Raw genomic sequence first — 20052 nt, forward strand, 5'->3', positions numbered from 1 at the left:
TTCTGGAAATTTTCTAAGGTTCTCAAGAAAGCTCAGAAACCAATTCCTGCTCTCAAAGAAGGAAATCATATACTTCTTACAAATGGCAAAAAGCTCAAAAACTTGCTCAGCAGTTCGAGAGTGTTCACAATTTTTATTTGAACGTTGTGAGTCCTATTGAAAATAAAGTCTCACTGAAATATGACCATATTTCAACCCAAGTGTCACAAGATGACATTATTGAGACGAATTTTGATGAAATTAAGTCAATCATTAGGAAACTTAAAAACATGAAGGCTCCTGGTAATGATGGAATTTGTAATATTCTTATTAAAAATCTTCCCGATGTTGCTTTGAGACTCCTGGTTAAAATTTTCAACATGTGTTTTTGATTAGCTTACTTCCCAAAAAGATGGAAAAACGCTAAAGTAATTCCTATCCTGAAACCTGATAAAAATCCAGCAGAAACATCAAGTTGTCGACCAATTAGCTTACTTTCTTCTATCAGTAAACTTTTTGAAAAAATTATCTTGTTGAGAATGATGTCATATAAATGAGAATTCAATTTTTTTACAAGAGCAGTTTGGATTTCGTCATGAACATTCAACTACTCATCAACTTGTAAGAGTCACGAACATGATAAAATCAAATAAATCTTCTGGGTTATCCACTGGAGTTGCTCTTCTAGACATAGAAAAAGCATTCGACCGTGTTTGGTACAAAGGTTTAATAGCAAAAATGTCTGATTTCCAGTTTCCTGTTTATTTGATCAAAATGATTCAAAATTATTTAACTGATCGTACTCTTCAGGTTAGCTATCAGAATTGTAAATCTGAATTGCTACCCGTACGAGCCGATGTTCTGCAGGGTTCGAGCATAGCTCCAATCTTGTATGATATTTTCACTTCTAATCTTCCAAATCTACCCGTTGGTTGTCCGAAATCGCTATTCTGTGACTACACAAGTCTGTTAGTCACAGGTAGAAATCTAAGAGTGATCTGCAGTCGCCTACAAAGAAGTTTAAATATTTTCAGTGATTATCTGTCAAAATGGAAAATTAAACCAAATGCAGTAAAAACGCAATTAATTATCTTTCCTCATAAGCCAAGAGCTTCTTTTCTTAACCCAAACTATAATCACATTCTCAAATTGACTGGCTTGGAATTGACATGGTCTGATCAAGCAAAATACTTAGATTTGACGTATGACAAAAAACTCACTTTCAAGGATCACTTTAAAGGAATTCAGACAAAGTGTAATAAATATATTAAATGTTTATATCCTCTTATAAACAGAAATTCTAAGCTCTGTCTAAAAAACAAATTGTTAATTTATAAACAAATTTTCAGACCAGCCATGCTTTATGCAGTACCAATTTGGTCATGTTGTTGTTCCACCAGGAAGAAAACGCTTCAAAGGATTCAGAATAAAATCTAGCTATGGGTAATTCGAACTGAACGAGTAAACCTTTACAGATGTGTTGTCTAGCAGTCAGTAAAATTCGTGTTTTGTACAATATTCTCAACCGTTGATCGTTGTTGATTTGAGAACTCAATCCCTCCGAGACCTTCACCGGCAAAAGTACACACTTAAACCCAATTCTCGAGCTCGGTAAAGTAAAATGCCGAGACAGATCGGCAACACACAATTTTACTGATTGATCAGTAATCAATATTAAGTTTTCCGAGATTTAGAAAAATCTTGTGCTGAACGATGAGTTCAGGTGATTAACAATTTTCCCGAGATCAACAAATGCGTTTGCCAAAATTTCGAAATATGTGTTAGCTTTTGCCGAAATTCGGCTAGACATTCATGTTTACATTTTCAATTGTCAACCAACATATTCGGGGCTTAGTCCTCGTTCATAAGTAATGTAATGTATATGTTTTGTATGTTTCTACGGAAATAAAGTGAAATCTTGAACCCCAATCGAATGTTTACAATATAAAAACGAATTCGAATTGCTGAAGGCTCAGTAGTTAGTAAATCTCCCTCCTTTGCTTTTTCCAATGGTTATGCCGAACTGACAGTAAATTTTTTGCTTACAATTTCGGTAAGAACTGACGTTTGTCATATTTCAGATGGCCAAGGTGATTACCGCGTACTTGGCGGTGCAAATCTCGGCAATTATTTTGCCAAGATTCAGTAAAAATAAATTAGTGTGTAATATGAAGATTCGCAAGCAAATCATTCGAATAAATGAAAATGTAAGGAACTACATTCTATTACAAAGGAACACGACGCATCCATCGGGTAACGATGTTCGAGTCCAGTCTTCTTACAAAAAAAAGCTGTACTGGTATATTGTTTGTTGTTTATATGACCAATTGCTCGAATGAGTCTACAGCGTAAGGGGCAAATACTGGATGACTACGCTTCAAATTCGTCGAATGATCGAGTCTCAATTCTCATCGATTCAAACGTTTCAGTATCATTAGCGGCCCTTACACGAACATTATTTTTGTCATTTTGAATGATGACTAAGTAATGATGTATTTCAAATTTGATAGAAATCTCGTCATTACTGCACTATTACACGTTCATTAAAATTATATTATTTTTAGTAATGACTCGTGTAATGGCCGCTATTGGTTGTACTTCCAGTTGAAACAATTGATCTGTTAGGGCGTCTACTGTCATAGCTAGGTATGTAGCAGAAGGTCAAAATATGGTCTTCTATGAAGACTAATGATAATTGTAAACGACAATTGTAAACAAAACAATGAATAAATAAATAAAATTATTTCAATTTCAAGTACGTTTACAATTGCCGGAGCAAAAACGAATAGTATTATTGCAAGTGCTCGAACCGATGGCTGTTTAGAATAGTATTACTGTCTTTTTAAGTTGATCCTATATGCCACTCTTGGCAGCCGACTGCCTTGAGTTTAAAACATTCGTATATTAGATATCAAATGTCTAACACGAATAAGTTATTGTTTTCATTCTTGTGGATTATTCTTGAAAATGAGAATTTGAACTTTACATTGTGTTTTTCATCGAAGTGGATATAAGACTAAAAATATTGCGCTTCGTTGCGTTGTGAATTTCGTGCATTTTTTAATCGTCACCAGTTAGTAGTCTTCCTCTATAAGAAAGTTATACAAGTTACACAAAATTTTATGAGTAATACATAGATGAGAAAAAGGAATACATCGAATTTCAATTATGAAATAATTCATGTTCCAGCATTCGACTTTTAGTTAATAGATCAGAAACTACCGGAAGAAGCACCAAAAGGGGTAGATGTCATTTTTGCCGTATGCTAAATCTAACGCAGTTTCAACCCAACCGCTTTTCCATTTATTTGTTTTTTTTATTAACCCTCCACTCTCCCCCACACCAAAAGGCTCGCATTTGAGCCCCCTGGTAATGGGCACCATTTTCAGCCATTGGCAACAACAATTATAAAACAAATATTGAATTACTATTATACTATATCTAAAATGGCTGAAAATATTAAATTTCTTGAAGTAACATTAATGATTAGAGAGATATGATAAATATGACAAAAACTAAAAGTGTGCTTCTAGTGGATTATTTGTCCTTTTAAAGAAGCACATATATTAACAAGAATAGTTACAATTTAGGTGATTCTAACGCGTTGAATTAATAATTACATTTAGCTGTTTGTAGACGGTTTACATATAACACATAGGAATAAAAGACACAAATACATAATTAATAACTTAGATTAGTAATTGGCGTATACGAGTTCTTAAGTAGTTTTTGATGCTGGATTTGAACAAGTGACGATGTGTAATGTTCTGTATTTCTCTTGGCAGTTTATTATATATTGCTGGACCAATGAATGTAATTCGTTTCTGACCAAAATTTGAAAATGCACGAGATTGCGAAAGATGATTAACTTGCCTTGTGTTGTGAATTCGAGGTGTTGTATTTATTGTTATATTGTGAAAAGTGTCCGGATTATGTATTATGTTGTGGATTAAGATTAATGTTTGTTCATCGCAGATAGCTAGAATGGGTAAGATTTTATGAGGAAGATCTGTATAAAGCTGAACTGTAGGAAATAGAAAGGGTAGATCGAATATTATTCTGATACAACGATTTTGCAATATTTGCAATCTCTTCAATTTTGACTTGCAGGCTCTACCCCAGACAACGATGAGGTAACTCAAGCGAGGATGAATATGAGCGAAATAGAACAGAATAAGTGTCTTCCGTGGTAGAAAATGGCTTACACGTTTTAAAATTCCGCACAATGATGAGATTTTTTTTTCGATTTCCTTTATGTGATGTTCCCAAGACAACGTAGAGTCCAGATGGATTCCCAAATATTTAAAAACTTCCACTCTTTCTATAACATTTCCTTCCATAATTAAGTTGGGAAGAGTGGGAAGAACTTTCCTAGGTGATCGGAACATTACACATTTTGTTTTTTGTAGATTCAAAGAGAGCAGATTTTTAGAGAAGTATTCTTTTAAAATCAGCAAGTCGTTATTCATGTTTGTTATAATAGAACTTGTATTGGCATTCGGATAAAACAAGGCCGTATCATCCGCAAATAACCTTGGAGTACCAGAGAGATTAATCTTGCATATATCGTTAACATATAGCAAGAACAGTAAGGGCCCGATATTACTTCCCTGTGGTACGCCAATGCTTACTAGTTTTGAAGAACTTGTTTCTCCATCGATTGAAACATATTGGATTCTGTTTTCTAAATAGCTTCGGATTATGTTATTAGCAATTCCTCTAATTCCATACTTGTCCAGTTTACGGAGCAGTATTTCATGATTCAGAGTGTCGAAGGCCTTTTTTAAGTCTAAAAATAAAGCACCCACATATCTGTTGGAATCCGTTATTTCTAGAATATCCGCTTCGGAAACCATATTGCATGCTGTAGAGTATTCTGTGATCAGCAATTTTTCGAATATTTTGTTAAAGACTGAAAGTGTCGCTATAGATCGGTAATTATCGGGTATTGCAGAGTCACCTGATTTTAAAATTGGAACAACTTTAGCAACTTTAAGGCAGTCTGGATAGAATCCTCCTTGTATCATCAAGTTGAATGAGTCAGATAAGATCCGAGAAAAGGATTCGGCATTGTTTTTTATTATTTTTGCTGGAATAAGATCAGGGCCAGGACTTTTGTTCGTTTTCAGTTCACTGATGAGAAGTATAATCTCATTTACCGACGATGGTTGGATGAAAATTGAATTTGGAATTGGATCGATGTGTTGCAGTGGACAAGAGCTATTTGGGGTTATATTCTCTGCTAACTTGGATCCAACTGTAACAAAGTTCTTGTTGAATGCTTCACAAATTAGTTTCTTGTCAGTAATACAATTTCCGTTGACGATCAAAGATGGAGTTGATTTGGTTTGCTTTTTACCTAGTAATAGGTTTATGTTTTTCCACATTCTTGAGTGCGGTGTGTTGTTCAATAGCCTCTCAAAATAACTCCTTTTTGCTCGCTTTTTAGCTAAGTCCAGTTTTCTAGAAATATGCTTCAGCAAGCCCGCTAAGCGAACATCGTTGGGATCTCGACGACATCGTTTTAGGTAGTTGTTTTTAATTTTTATTAATGTCCACACATCAAAGTTTATCCATGGACATTGTGTGTCTTTGATGTTAGCATGCTTCGTGACTACCCTGGTGCAATCTTTTAATATATTGTTATATTTTGCTATAATGTTTTGTAGGCAGGTGTTCACATCCTGCACATGTTCGATAGCATCAACGTAACTTTTGAAATCATTGTTAAGTTTATCGTGATCAATAACTCTTTTGGATATCTCAACCAGATTTTTGCCGAGCTGTAACTTAGAAAATGTCAGAACCATGCTATGATCGCTTAGATCACTAAAAATAGTATGATTTTTTAAACGATGAGCATCGGACATGGTACATACAACATGATCCAAAATGTTTCACTGCAAAAGATATTTATATTTCAAGACAACATTGTTATTAGATAAGTTGATTGGGACATTCATGTCTCCGAAAATCAAACAGGGACGATTACTACAACTGTTGTTTAGCCACCTTTCGATATTGTCGTGAAACATGTAAAAATCATAAGACGGTGGACGATAGACACCATGAACATCAATCACTTCCCCGGACAGTTTTAGTTCTGTATTTATATGATGGAAACCATCACTGCAGGTGTTTTCAACGACGTTGTATTCAATTGTATTTCTAATATACATCACTAAACCACCGGAGGAGTTTTCTCGACAGGAAAAAATACAATTATAGCCATTCATATTGTATAATGCAGTATTTTTACTTTTTAGCCTTTTTGCAACCAGTTTCAGCACAATTGAACTGTAAGTCGAGTCAGTTTAGAACCTAAATCTTTTATCGGTTAGAAGATACTCGGAAAATTTCAGCAGCATCTCCTAAAGTAGATGGAAATGCTGCTTAGTAAAATGAAAATAGACAAATAAGATACCATTTTCAAATATGCAAACAGTATCTTTGAAGAAAATTCAATCAGGATTATTGAATGTCAATATGATTGCTACTGATATTTTCATTCATAATATATTCGAACGTTTCAATTTCCTTGAAAGGAAATTGTACCAATGGCCATCTCATCAGTGAAGCTACCCTATCATTTTGCTGACTAATCAGCCTAAAAACATTACCATTACATTACCGAAAAAAATGATGTCTTTAATGCCTTTAATAGTGACGTGAAAACTCGAAGCGAATGTTCCAATTTACATCTTATCCTTTGAGCCAATGTCTTAAACAGAGAAATCAGATCTCATTCTAACTGGTGGTTTCAATAAATAATTGTAATGGTTGAACTGAGATGAAAATTACTCCAATAGTGTAAGACTTGATGCTGAAATATATAACCAATGCGTTGTACACCGATCGCGAAATGTATCACAGATAGATCGATGTGTTTCTTGTGCCTGAAAGAATTCTGTATCCTGGAAATTCCTGAATTTGATTAATTGAATCGTCCTTTCCATTGGACCAAATGCCTACCACTCCGATGGTGACGATCACTTTCAGCTTCAGCATCATTCCGGTAACGAGCAGCAGAGCAATCATCAAACTGTTAACCGCAAACAGTATCAACACAAATGCCACTCTAACACTAACGGGCGTGAACATTATAAACCGGAACTGAACACTCATGGCTCATGGTGCATTGAATTAAAACACGTTTGCCTTACTGACATCACTTACTGTTCCATTGATCGATCGATTCACAATCGCTACGAAAGCCGGAAAAGCCTGATTTTCAACTTTAACCGTCTCAGTCTTTGCAACATGTATTAGGAAATAGCGATAGTTTTGGAAAAGATTTGCAACCGAACCGAACCGTTCCGGGATAGAATAATAACTGAAGAGGGGTGTAGAAAATGTGCTAGGTAAAAGGTTGTCAGATCAGCGAAGAGGTCAAAATTTCTACGGCATTTGTTTTGCTGTTGTGCGAGGTAAGTAATTTAAGTGAACAAATGACAGCTGAATTCGTGCGTTTATGACTTCTTCCTGTGCTAGGGTATGTCATGATATTACGAGCTTCAGTCGTGGTTTCGAAACTGGGTGAAATTTACACTTTCAATAAAACAGAGCTTTTCAAACTAGCATTAATTGTTAAAAAACGATTGTCTTATTGTTTTCGTAAGAACATTTTAAGTCGTGTGGCAAGGCACCAATCATAATCGAAGGTCTCAACTCTCAAGACAAAACTATATACCCGTACCCTAGCGAAGCTGTCTTTTTGCCGTTTCTTCTTCGATCATATGTTTTGGATTACCTCAACTGCCAAAGCCAAGAGCGGTAGAAATATTTCCTACACATTTCTCTGTGTTTCCAAATCCAAAACTGCACAAATACCTTCGTGGTTAGGTAGACAAAAGTGCAATTGAAATTGTCGGTACTCCAGCTGCGACCGTACATCCAATAAATACAATACGTGAGAGAAATCATAACTCTTTTCTTATAGCATGGTAATGAGTAGCCCACTTGAGAACGATTTATGCAGGCAGTGCCTTAGCAAAGTCCAGCACAATCTAGACTTTTGGAAAAGGATTACCAATTTCCCATGGAGATTATGTCACGTGTCGAATCAGTGATGTTTAGAAGATTTGAGCTAAGCTTTTACCAACAACTTCAAAGATGCTATTAAACTTAAGTAACATTTTTTCATAACTTGGAATGCGTATGACAAAAAAAAACACCTCAATTGAAGCTTCCAGCTGCTTTCGAAGATAAAGGCAACCAATTCACAAGGAAATAATAAATTACGAACAATTCCCACAAAGCTGCAGCGTTGATTTCTTCATTCATATAAGAATTTCCCCTCAAAACGTTCGACCGTACCGCTGGAAAACGGTCAACGATGTCGCTTCGCTTACCTGCCTAGTGATGGTGGCATCATCGAATTGGTTCGGTACTTTATTCGGGTTTGACTTGATGCACCGAATGAAGAATGGATTCGCCTGCAACGGATAGATATATTAGTTTGTGTTGTCACTACAACGAAGAAAACAAAATCGAAACTTACCTGGTTCAGCGTTTCCATCAGCGCTATCAACGAGATCTGAAACTGGGCTGTCACCGTTAGTGGTTGTTTGCGAGTTTTCACTGCGGTCTGGTTGTTGCTGAGATTCTGTCCGGCGGAAAGGGTCTTCACCGATTGGAGGTTTTTCAGGCCCTTCTTCGGACGCTCACGAGGTCGAAAAGATTTGTTCTTCCTTCAAGGTGGGGAGGAAAAGGAGTACAACAATCGAAATGGTTAGTGTCAAATTTTTACAGCAATCAGATTTGTTGAATGTAGTTTTTTTTATGAAATATGTTAGAACTTTTTCATAAGCTATGATAGGATATGTTTCATTCAGTGAGCACAATATAATTTATATTCATTGAACAACTGGAACAATGATAGATATTGTTTGCACAGATACAAATTTCACTAATATTAAAGTCAAAACATATCACTTCATAAATAGAGCGATTCAAAACCGATAACGCTCGTATAAATAAAAATCGAAACAACAAATTATCAGTGGTGTCTGACCAAAGATTGAGTTTTATTCTTTGTAAAAGTTGATCGCACCAAGATCTGGTAGCACACTTTCAGATTTAAATGAAACTTTCTGGACATGTAGACTCTATCACAAAAAGCCACTTTTCATACTTCGTTTTACCAGAATTTGTCTAGACTGTCCTTTGGAAAGGGACAAACATTTTTAACCATTTTTTTTCAAATAATTCTAGTGGGAAAACGGTAAATACTACAAAAAACTATTGTGATTTACGCAAAATCATCCAAATATTCGTGCAAAAAAACTGAAAAAATTTCTTAATGAGTTCTACACTGAAAAAATTGACTTTCAAAATTTAAAAACGATTGCCAAAATAAAATGTTTGATTTTGATAAAATTTGGTCACAAGATAACCGATTATGTTCCCTACCATCCATTGCATGGTGGGCACTTTAAAGAAAAACAAATCTAACAAAAACTATTTCGTGTCAAAACTGAAGTTTTTATCTGGTAAAAAATAATAAATGATATTTTCAGAAAAACTGGAATATTAACAGGGAACATAATTATCTATGTTCGGACAAATTTTCATTCAAATAAAATAAATGTATTTTTTAAATTTGACTTCAAATTTTTAAGATTGAGTTTTTTACTGTAGGATTCGATAAGTATTTTTTTTCAGGACAATTTTTTGTAGGATATGTCATTTTTCGACTATTATTTTTTGTAAAAAATAAGTTAAAAAGGTTCGGCCCTATTCGAAAGACCTTCAAGATAAATTTTTGAAAAACCAAAGTAAGCCAAGTGGCTTTTTGTAATAGAGTCTACATGTCGAGAAAGTTTCATTCAAATCTGAGAGAAATCCGAATACGATTTGGCGCGAAATTCGTCTATTCGAATCCTATACGGGAAAAAACGATTTCCAAAATTTAAAGTCGATTTAAAAAATAACAACACCAGTTCGAATTCAATGAAATTTCGTTCCGAGGTAAGTCAATATGTTCCCTTTCAACCGTCCATGTGTTGTAAGACGGGAATTTTTGAAAAAAATGTGTTCGCAACTAAACTTTTTTCTTGTCCATTACTGATACTTTTTGCAACTAGAGATAGACTCCAAAAGTAGAGCTCACTTCGATTTCTCAGCGATGCTTGAACCGATTTTCACAAATCCTAATTTAAATTAAAGCTCATATATGTCTGAAAAGCTACTGTGAAATTTCATCCGAATCCGACTGCCGGTTCCGCTGAGTGTTTTAAACCACCATATAAAATGATGATACAAACCAGCACGCGTTGGCACGGAATAAGAAAACACAACACGCTATTACAAACTATGCACACAGTGTGCTTTGTTCAATTTCGTGCACGCTATGAAGAAAACGAAAATCAACACCGAAGCTGATTACTTACTCTCTTTACTCAGATATAACGTATCCGATTTTCAAAAACTTAGATTCAAAAAAAAAGTTCTTTTGGTCCCATACAACTTTCGGTTCCGGAATTACGGGGTGAAGAGTATTAAAAATGTATAGCGTCACTTCAAGCGGCAAAACCAAAATCGTGAAAAAATTCTAAACTGGGCTCGAAACTATTCCAACCGTTAGTCATAGCCTATCATATTGATTCCGGCTATCCTGGGTCCCGACATCCGATTCCGAAAATAGTGTTGAAACACTCCAAAATAAAACACAGACTATTTTCTCCGAGATGGTTTGGCCGATTTTCACGAACTTGGGTTCAAGTAGAAGGTCTTACAATCCCATCCCAAAATTGTTCCCGAATTTCATCTGGATAAGGAGTGTATCGAATATAAGCTATCCACATACATTTGTGTTGTACTCATGTATTTGTGATGGGTTTTTATGCTCAGATCACAGCATGCTGTGTGATTGGCGGTCAGTTTACGTTTGGTTACTTGTTTGTGCGGTTGAAATTCTGCGTTTTCAAAATGTCGCGTATTGAAAAGGAAGTGAAAATCAAGGTTCTGGACACATGGCTAAGTGAGAAGGGTATTACTATGCGAAAATTGGCGAAGCGGCTTGCCATTCATCATGCCAGTGTTAAAACAATTATTAATAAGTTTGGGGATTTACACAATACAAGTAGGTTTAGAATTTTCCCTACACAAAAATCTCAGAATTGCGGAAGCAAATGATGTCTTCATGGTAATAACCAAATCATATATATATATATAACAGGGCTGAAAAGTCACCACTTGTGGCTGAACACCCAATTTAAATCTTAATAATTTAATTTTAACTCATATTCCAATAAATAGTTATTAAAAAAAAAAAAAAAAAAAAAAAATAAGTTTGGGGAACACTATTCTTCGGATGAGCCACCAGGAAGAGGCAGAAAACCCGGTTCTTCCAATTCGAAACTGGACCAGAAACTGGACTCTCTAATCATGAAGAACAAATCAATGTCAATGCGTGATTTGGCCAACGTGTGGAACGTGTGTCGGAATGATCCAGCGTATCAACAGGCGAAATCACCTGATGATCTACAAGAAGCAGAAAATCTCGAAACAAAGTGTAGAACAGAAGAAGCGAGCAGCAACAGCCCGGAAATTGTATTCGCGTCCTTTGCAGTGTCCGGATGCATGCGTTTTGATGGACGATGAGACGATGACGATGAGGAGGACTCAAAAACCCATCCAGGTTCATAATACTTTAGGCTGTGAGTAACCCTATAGCCAACGTTTCGTGATAGATTAAAGTCAAATGAATTGGAACAGTGGTTGAATATTCGGCACATGCTGGCAAAAGGCTCGTTATACCCATAATTAGTTCTAGCATAGGGGGTCCTAAGAAATGAATAGTTTCTAAGATTACGGCGATGGATATCTATTTGTAAAAGCTGCAAGAGCTCGGAGCTGTGTATTCTTGATTGGAGGAGATCAGCCACAAAAGTTGTCGCGACGGACAGATAACGAATCGAGGTCAATCAGCATCTGGCATGGTAACTTGGGAGGTTCCAAGGGTTTCTCCAAGGAAGCCGACGCAGAGCAAATCAAACAAATTTTTGTTGAATTGCTTCAATGCGTTGAATATCGTTTTGGTAGTACGGTGACCAGACAACCGAGCGTATTCGAGCATAGAGCGAACTAAGACACAATATAATGCTTTCAAGCATTATTACGGCCGCAATGCCATGGGAATGATTCAGAAACAACCTGGCTCAACATGATGCATGAGATGTGGAACAACGTGTATTTACTTGCAAGCAACAATTTCGTGCTTCATTCTTAATGGAGAACTTGAGTCCGCAGACCTATTTTCAAGTTTACAGACTTTTACGACTCTGCTTGAAGATATTTGAAATTTTTACCTGTCATCTCTGCTTCAGTATGACAATGCCCTACCTTCACATTCAAAAAATGAATAAAAAAATTACGTCTGTGGACACTCCGCAAATATATCATTTTTATACATTCAAACTTAAATACTTTTATAAAAAACACATTGCTACTACATTGAAAATTAGAAAATTTTATATTCATTGCTCCGCAATACGATAACAGCAAAACCATGCATAGAACTAGAATGACACAAAGAATACAATTTTACGAACGGAAACAAATAGTTTTCGTACAAGAAATTCGATTAGAACAAAAGCTCTTGAAAAGCATACACACTACTGATTATACAATTAGAGCAAACGATTGATTCGGCGAGTGATCAATGAGCGGGTGAGTGAGTTTGTCCAATCGAAAAGAAGCGTGTGAGATTGTGGTGGAAAACCCTATAGATAATGATTTGAAAGAAAATAAAAAATAAATTAAAAAATCTTACATCACAATTTGCGAAGCGCGTGCCATCACGTCTTGCGTCGAGCGTTCGAATCGATTCCGCGCGGCCAGCGATGAGTTGTAGCCCATCTTGCCGCCCCCGGTCACGTTCCCCGTCTGTTGCTTACCACTATTACTATGTACAGAGGACAGGGAACCGGAACCTTGATGTTGGTGGTGCTGGTGCTGTTGCTGCTGTTGGCACTCGTAGCTGAGCTTACCGTCCGGGAAATTTTTATTACTAAAGGCGTAACTGGACCAGGATCGCCGGGGTGCACCGCCATTATTGCCACCACCGGTCACACCGAAATTGTTGTTGAGCGTTGAGGTTGAGGTCATCCCGGAGCCCAGCGACTGTCGGTAGCTGACCCCACTGGCACTTCCACTATGGCTGTTGTTCGTTACATTTGAGGTAATATCGTGCATGGCATTACTGATTCGCTTACTGTGCTCGCAGGACCGCAAAACATTCGTTAGGATAGTAAGTGCGGTGTTTTGTTGTTGTTGTTGTTCATGATGATGATGGTGCGAATTTTATAGGTGTTTGTGGTGGTGGTGTTGATAGGATCAGTTTTTTTACACAATGAAATCAGACAGTATGGAGCGTGATGAAAAGATGAAATAGAACCAAGAAAATAAAACAAAACACATAAAGTAAGGAAGTGAACATTCATATAAAAATATTTAGGCAAGAAACAGAATACACAAAAAACACACACATATTTATAAATATAATGATCCCAGTAAAACGCTATGGTTATATATGGTAGACATAAAGTTCAACTAGTAAAACATCACATGTTTGCAAAACTAAAATAATAAATCAAAAAATAAACTTAGAATGAGCTCACAATCGTAAATAATATTATCACTCAAGACCGTTTCAACTTTCGAATCGAGCTGGTCTTGGTATACTTTAATGAAAGAATTTGTTGTGTAAGTTTAATATATTTACATAATTTTGGATAAAGAAACGATAGCTTATGTATGAACAGCATGAGCAGAGCAATAAAGCCGGAAGCTTCTTTTTTTTGCTTTTTGATTTTTTTCATAGAAGAAAGTACTCGTTTGTTAGCACTAATCTCAAGTTTTTTAACATACGCATACGAACAAGCAACCCGCGAAAATTTTATTTTTCCTAACTTATCCTAGAAAAGGTGTATCAAACAATGCTTCTTGCATCACTGTTTACTACCACATTTTTTGTGATGTCTCTGACGAAACAAAATGACAACTTACTAGTGATGATACATGGGTTCCTGGCAGCAACTAATTGTATTGTACTAAATATATAAAATCATTTTTGTTTTTTATACGTTTCACCTAACAACTGCAACTGCAACTTGGCAAATCAATTTGCCAAGTACAAAACGATTAGTTGCTTACAAAAAACCCATATATCATCACAATCTGACTAGCAAAAGAAAGCTGTCATTTTGTTTCTTTCGAGATATCGGAAAACACAGCATATATTGGAAAAGTTTTCGAAATTTTGATACATAAAAAGAGTTAATTTATACGAGAGTTACTCGATAATGTTTGAAATATGACAACACCTATTCCTACACGCCGAATCTGACATCATCATCGTATAGTTGAGTGTTTTGAATGGTATGGGTGCTCAGAACACTTTGTCATTCAAGCCTATTCCAACGTAAATATTTTAAAAAGGGCACACAAGCAATTGACAGATTCTCTTTGTTTGCTTTGGAAATATTGGCTTTCATTCTACACGAATATTTAGTAAATAAACGTGAAAATTAGGGAGTTATCAGCAGAAAAAAAGTAAACAAAGAGAAACTCTCATTGTTTCACGTCAACCTGTGCTAATTACTAATTGCTAATTAATTCTGGCTGACCGTCAACGAAATTACAGTTTCCAATGGTTTATATCAACAGAAGTATGTCACGATGTTTCGTGATGTTGATGCTGTGCGTTATTTGATTTTGAAAGTTCGAAATATGATTTACCGTGAGATTCAGACATTCATTGACATCAACTTCACTTCCATACATTAAAAACCGCATTACCATTTGGCCTAGTTTTGCACTGACTGAGTGGAAACATATATTAAAGAAGCCAAATGAATGAGAACATTTGGCCGTTGAACAGATTTGTTTTGCGTTCAATACTACATAATTTGAATAACGGTCGTCAAAAGGTGAGATACCTAAGTGCTCACAGGTTCCTATCTCATGCCGCCCCGTGAGTCTATGATGACATTTGGTCAATAGAACGGCGTTGATTGGGTGCTATCGCTTTCTGCGTTAGTAGCAAAATGAGAGGGTGTGAATTGGTTTTTATGTAATAATTCATTCAGAAGACTGAAGGTTTGGAAGATTTAGATACGGTATGAAATGTAATATTGAATGCAAGAACTCGAGTATTGATAAGATCGAAAAATGTTAATTTTTCATACAAAACTGAAGAACATAAACTAAATATGCGTCGATTGCTTGCCAATTGCAAAGGATCAACAGTCTTTCTGCAATGTTTGAATCCATTTGATGCAAACACCTCATTAAGGCGGGGCTGGCACGATGGAACGGTGACCTCGGAACATGTTTTACACTGTATACGAAATGGGCCATCGGAATTCGATTGAGTCAACACCTCCCTGAGTCCTGAGCTAAAGTTATTTGCATGTATAAACAAAACACATGGAAACATCTTTTTTCTGTAAACCGCTGCCAGACAGTGGGGCTTAGGATAGGTTAACCACACACACGCACAGAGCCGAAATTTTTCAAAATATTTTTTTTAGAAATAACAGAAAATCTCGACGTTTCATGTAATTCTAAGTCATTTGGCATAAAAACATCGATTTCGGAAAGGTCAAATACCTGAGAGTCCCATTTAAAATTTCGAGATGACACTAGATATCGACGTTTCAGATAATTCTATTTCTTCGATTTCGAAAACCTCGAAAAAAAAATGTATGTCCCAGAGTCGAGTTTTCTCAAAAAAACTTTTTTCGAGATGATACTAAATCTCGACGTTTTATGCAATTCTAAGACATTACAAACAAATTTTTCAAGATCGAACATTTCCAAACTTTGACCGCCTGGCGGCGCCCCTTACTCATATCTGATTGAGCTTAAATAGTTCATAAGGACTTTTTTGAGGTGCATAACCGTTTGAGCACTACCGCTTAACGAAATTAGAGATGACCCTAGAATATGGGCACCCTACTGTGTAGTGTCGATATGCAACCGAAGATTCGAGAATCGATAATGACAGAGAACGTTTCATATTGATTCTTACCTGTTGGCGCTAGTATCTATAGTCGTTTTTGTTTCCAAAGAAGTTCTGAGATGTAATTACTTCGATCTATCATATTTTAGACACTCTTTAAAGCCAAATGCCACATATTTTCATTATATCGATGAAAGAATGAGAATTGAAATTCGACCAATTCTCCTTGCAGACGTTATTTTGATTTCGTCTTGTATTTATGGAAAAAAAAAAAAAAAATTTCGTCTTGTAGTGGAACGAGTAACGCAGGTAATGATACTCTCTTTTGGGAGCGGCCCGTTTGGCATAATACCGTTTGGCATAATGGTTATTTGGCATAATGGCCATTTGGCACAATGACATTTGTCATAATAATAATTGGATTCGTAATATTTTAATCTAATGTAAATTTTCGTTTATTTTTCGATCGAGTGATGTTTTGCAAGGAAAACTCGAACGAAATGTGTTTATCGATATATTCGGTCCGAATATTTCGATAATATTACGTGAAATAGCATTATTATTTTTTATTTCTATAATTCTGTAGTAAATAGCAGACTGTCATTTTATATAAGCAACTCACTTAGTGCTAGCACAATCTTCTGTTCGTCATAGGTGATTCAGGTCGAGACGGCTGAAGGCCGCGAGTGCACGGGCGACCCGCCGTCGGAAGCGCCGGCCCCTGCGGGGGGGCAACGCCCCCGCAGAAATCACCTCTGTCTAGTTGCGGGCGTTTGCCCGGGTTACCCAAAGCTAGGAGCTATCCCTCAGTTAGGTCCGAACGAGCGGCAGCGAGCAGGTCATTAAACACGATGAGGCGTAGCCGCATTAGACCTTACAAAATTTCAGTAAAGAAAAACAATTTCCATTAAGCAGCATGTTCATCTGTTATGCCAAATGACTGTTATGCCAAATGACCATTATGCCAAATAACCATTATGCCAAATGTCGTTAGGCCAAACATGGTAGCCCCTGTAAAACAACGTTTGAAATTTCCGTAGATGTGTTGGCGATCTTGAAAAAAGTAAAATTTTACAAAACTTCTGCCGAGCTCGAAATGAACCCTGGAAAATGTTCCGCAATCTAGAGTTGGGTTCTCTTTGCTTTGTGAGCCGGTGCCGAGTCCTGTTCGCGAAACCCAATAACTAGAACCTAAATGACGACGTGTCCACGGTTCAGCGACGTTTTGTAGAACTAATTCTCGAGTTTTCGTCCCCAGGTGGCCGTTAGATCGCCGGCATAGGTTCGTGTTTTTTTTCTAGTAATCAAACTCTGGCGAATTGTGTATTCATGACCTGCTGTACGGTGAAGAGCTTCTTGGTCGTTGAACACGATATTCTGAAACCTTTCTTCTGCAGGCCCTCTTCAACAGCACGCACCTTCGCTCTTTTATTCTGGATTTTAAACAACTGATGTTCATCTTCCAAGATCCAAAGGAGACTTCTTCTATCTGATAGGTTGGCATCCTCCCCAAATTAGTGACGCTACGTCAAGGTTTCCTCTTAAGGCGACTCTTGGCGATCCTCACCATGTCATGTTCCACCACAGACGCCCCAATATATTTTGATACTTTCAATTTCGGGATATCTTTTTACTGTACGGTGTACAAAACCTTTTCAAATATGCAAATGAGACAGCTCATGAACTATATTCTTCTATTGATTTCCTGTTTAAAACAAGGCAACCACAGTACTAAGTTTGTGTTTAAGATCTACACACTTAAATTTTATTGCTTAATCACGGCAAAAAATGCCGAGTGCTCGGTAGTCGTCTCGGTAAAATGTATAGTTACTGAGAACCTCAGCAGCACTATTGCCGAACTTGTCAGAGGAACTTTTTTTGTTACCTCGGCAAAAGCGATCAGCAATTGCCGAGTAATCAGTAATCGAATGACAAAAAGAATTTTTCTTTAATATTGTATGAAATAAGTATCACAAAATCTGAGGTTGGCGAAAGGGAGTATTGTATTAAGGTTTATTTTAAATCAGCATACAGGAAGAAAAGTAACACATTCATCCACTGACAGCCAATATACAATGTCGGGGTCGCCCAATACAGTTACGTGAGTAACGTAAAATGACTGCTGGAAATGATGTAACAGTTGAATTGCTGGAATTTGTATGTTTTATGAATACCTTCTGTATTAGTGAAGTTTGGGTAGCATTGCCCGTCTCTACTCAGTATTGGTTGGCAAATCATCATGAATAGGTTAACCTTAGAACAACGCTTCCAAATCATGAAATTTATTTTCAAAATCAGTGTTCAATTGAAACTGTTTATAGCCCAAAATACTCTTCAGTGATGAGGCGCATTTTTGGTTGAGTAGACTGGCCAAAACAATCGACTTATTGAAAGAACATTTCAACGACATTATTTCGAGAAATGAACCGGTGAATTGGCCTCCGCCTTGGTGTGAATTGAGGCCACTAGAAACATCCTTTTTATGGAACTTGTCAATAGAATATCATGGCTTGGGTCCGTCGAATCCCTTCATACCGTTTGATGAAACATTGACAAAAGAGAGCGCGATAGAAGACAAGATCTATGGAATTCCAGTCTGTTTCGATCATTTTTAAAAATAGATACCCAAAGACCATCGATGATTTAGCTTGACACTGAAATAATATTGATAATATTATGGCTTTGATATCATTCGATTAATATATTCATTTATGTTAGTTCAACTAGAATTACTGCATACTGTTTGTTCGTTTGGCACTCCTAATTAGATAATGCTAATTGCACGAATTGTGTATGGTTACGATACTTGTCACTGTGCTCCCAGGGATCATTTTCCTTAATTTCACTGGACACCGGTTCAGTAGCGTTTAGTGAAATTAAAGACTGAGTGCACTGTAAATACATTTAGTTTAAATAGCAAGTAAATGCTGTGACCGCAGACTGTTCATTTTACGTACGTTTCTTGACCGAAAAAAAACATTTTTGCATTATTGATAACACAACTAACATCCGAAGGAATCATTACTCCTTCAAACCGCTTCCACCTCGATAACGAAACAAATGGTTCCAAAACAAAGCACATTTCGAACAAGTCAATTAACAGTGGTAGAACAAGCAATAAATTATGTCATTTTTCAACCCTCTCCCTCCTAAACTTGACTTTGTTCAGGAACAACGTGACATTGTCAATCCATTTATTGTTTGCTATGAACAACTCGAAAACAAAACAATTTTAAATTCCAATAACCAAGCAGGATATCATTCAGGCAAAATCACAACTAAGCTCGATGCCATAGCGGCTGATTTTTGATAACTAAAACACGTGAAAGCATGTTTAACATATTTAAACAAATCAATATCCCCGGAACCAGACACAACAGAAACACTATTCATCACAAGACACGAGAACAAAACAACAACATGTAGAATCATGAAAAGCAATCGCAGAATCCAGAGACGAAAAGTGAAATACAAATAAAAAAACAAGAACATAAATAGCCTTTGACAATCAAGGTGTCTCCACTTACGCGATTCGGTTAATAGTTAAGTTCACCGATGAAACCGTCACTAGATGGCTATGGGAGGCAAATGAACGTATGCACGTTTACGGAGAGAAAAGAAACAATGGAAAACAATACATTGGTTGGAGACAAGACGTCACGCTGTGGAAATTCAGAAAGTTTCACCATAGCCCCCCTTCACAACAAAATGAGTATGTAGTAAATGACTGCGAGGGACTGCACATATCGAACTAAACGACGGCATGGATTGCACAATATTCTAGCAGGGATCGCCCACAAAGGACCAGAAACCACTCACCTTACGATGCTCTCGTTCGGAGCACGGTAGCGACTCTTGGTGGAGAGCTTGTTGTAGGACTGATCGGCCCGTTCCTTGCGGTGTTTGATGCCGGCCGACCTAAATGCAAAGTAGCCACGAAAAAATGCACGCAGAATGGCCCACCGGAACACGGCAACCGGATCGGCACCGACCAGCTCCCGTACGAACGCCATGCTCGAGTTTTTCAGCACACTGACAATATCCTGCCGCATCAAGTCGAGATTCTTCTCGCGCATTTCGGCCACCTAAAACGGAAAATCACAGTT

At 36.8% G+C, this 20052-nt stretch overlaps 1 protein-coding gene across 5 annotated transcripts in view; it reads right to left on the reverse strand.

Annotated features, from left to right (window-relative positions):
• Positions 1-20052, reverse strand: part of LOC131431193 (unconventional myosin-IXAb-like) — a 169991-nt gene that overhangs the window by 16397 nt on the left and 133542 nt on the right. For 2 of the 5 annotated variants that reach the window (XM_058596758.1, XM_058596756.1), the window contains 5 exons: positions 19766-20031; positions 19474-19521; positions 12755-13195; positions 8480-8669; positions 8331-8414 (listed from right to left, as the gene is read on the reverse strand). In XM_058596758.1, coding sequence (XP_058452741.1) covers positions 8331-8414; positions 8480-8669; positions 12755-13195; positions 19474-19521; positions 19766-20031 — 1029 coding nt within the window. The remainder of the gene's footprint in view (positions 1-8330; positions 8415-8479; positions 8670-12754; positions 13196-19473; positions 19522-19765; positions 20032-20052) is intronic. The other 3 variants (XM_058596757.1, XM_058596759.1, XM_058596760.1) reach the window with 3 other exon arrangements.

The sequence above is a fragment of the Malaya genurostris genome, chromosome 2, assembly GCF_030247185.1.
Source record: "Malaya genurostris strain Urasoe2022 chromosome 2, Malgen_1.1, whole genome shotgun sequence".
NCBI classification, from domain to species: domain Eukaryota; kingdom Metazoa; phylum Arthropoda; class Insecta; order Diptera; family Culicidae; genus Malaya; species Malaya genurostris.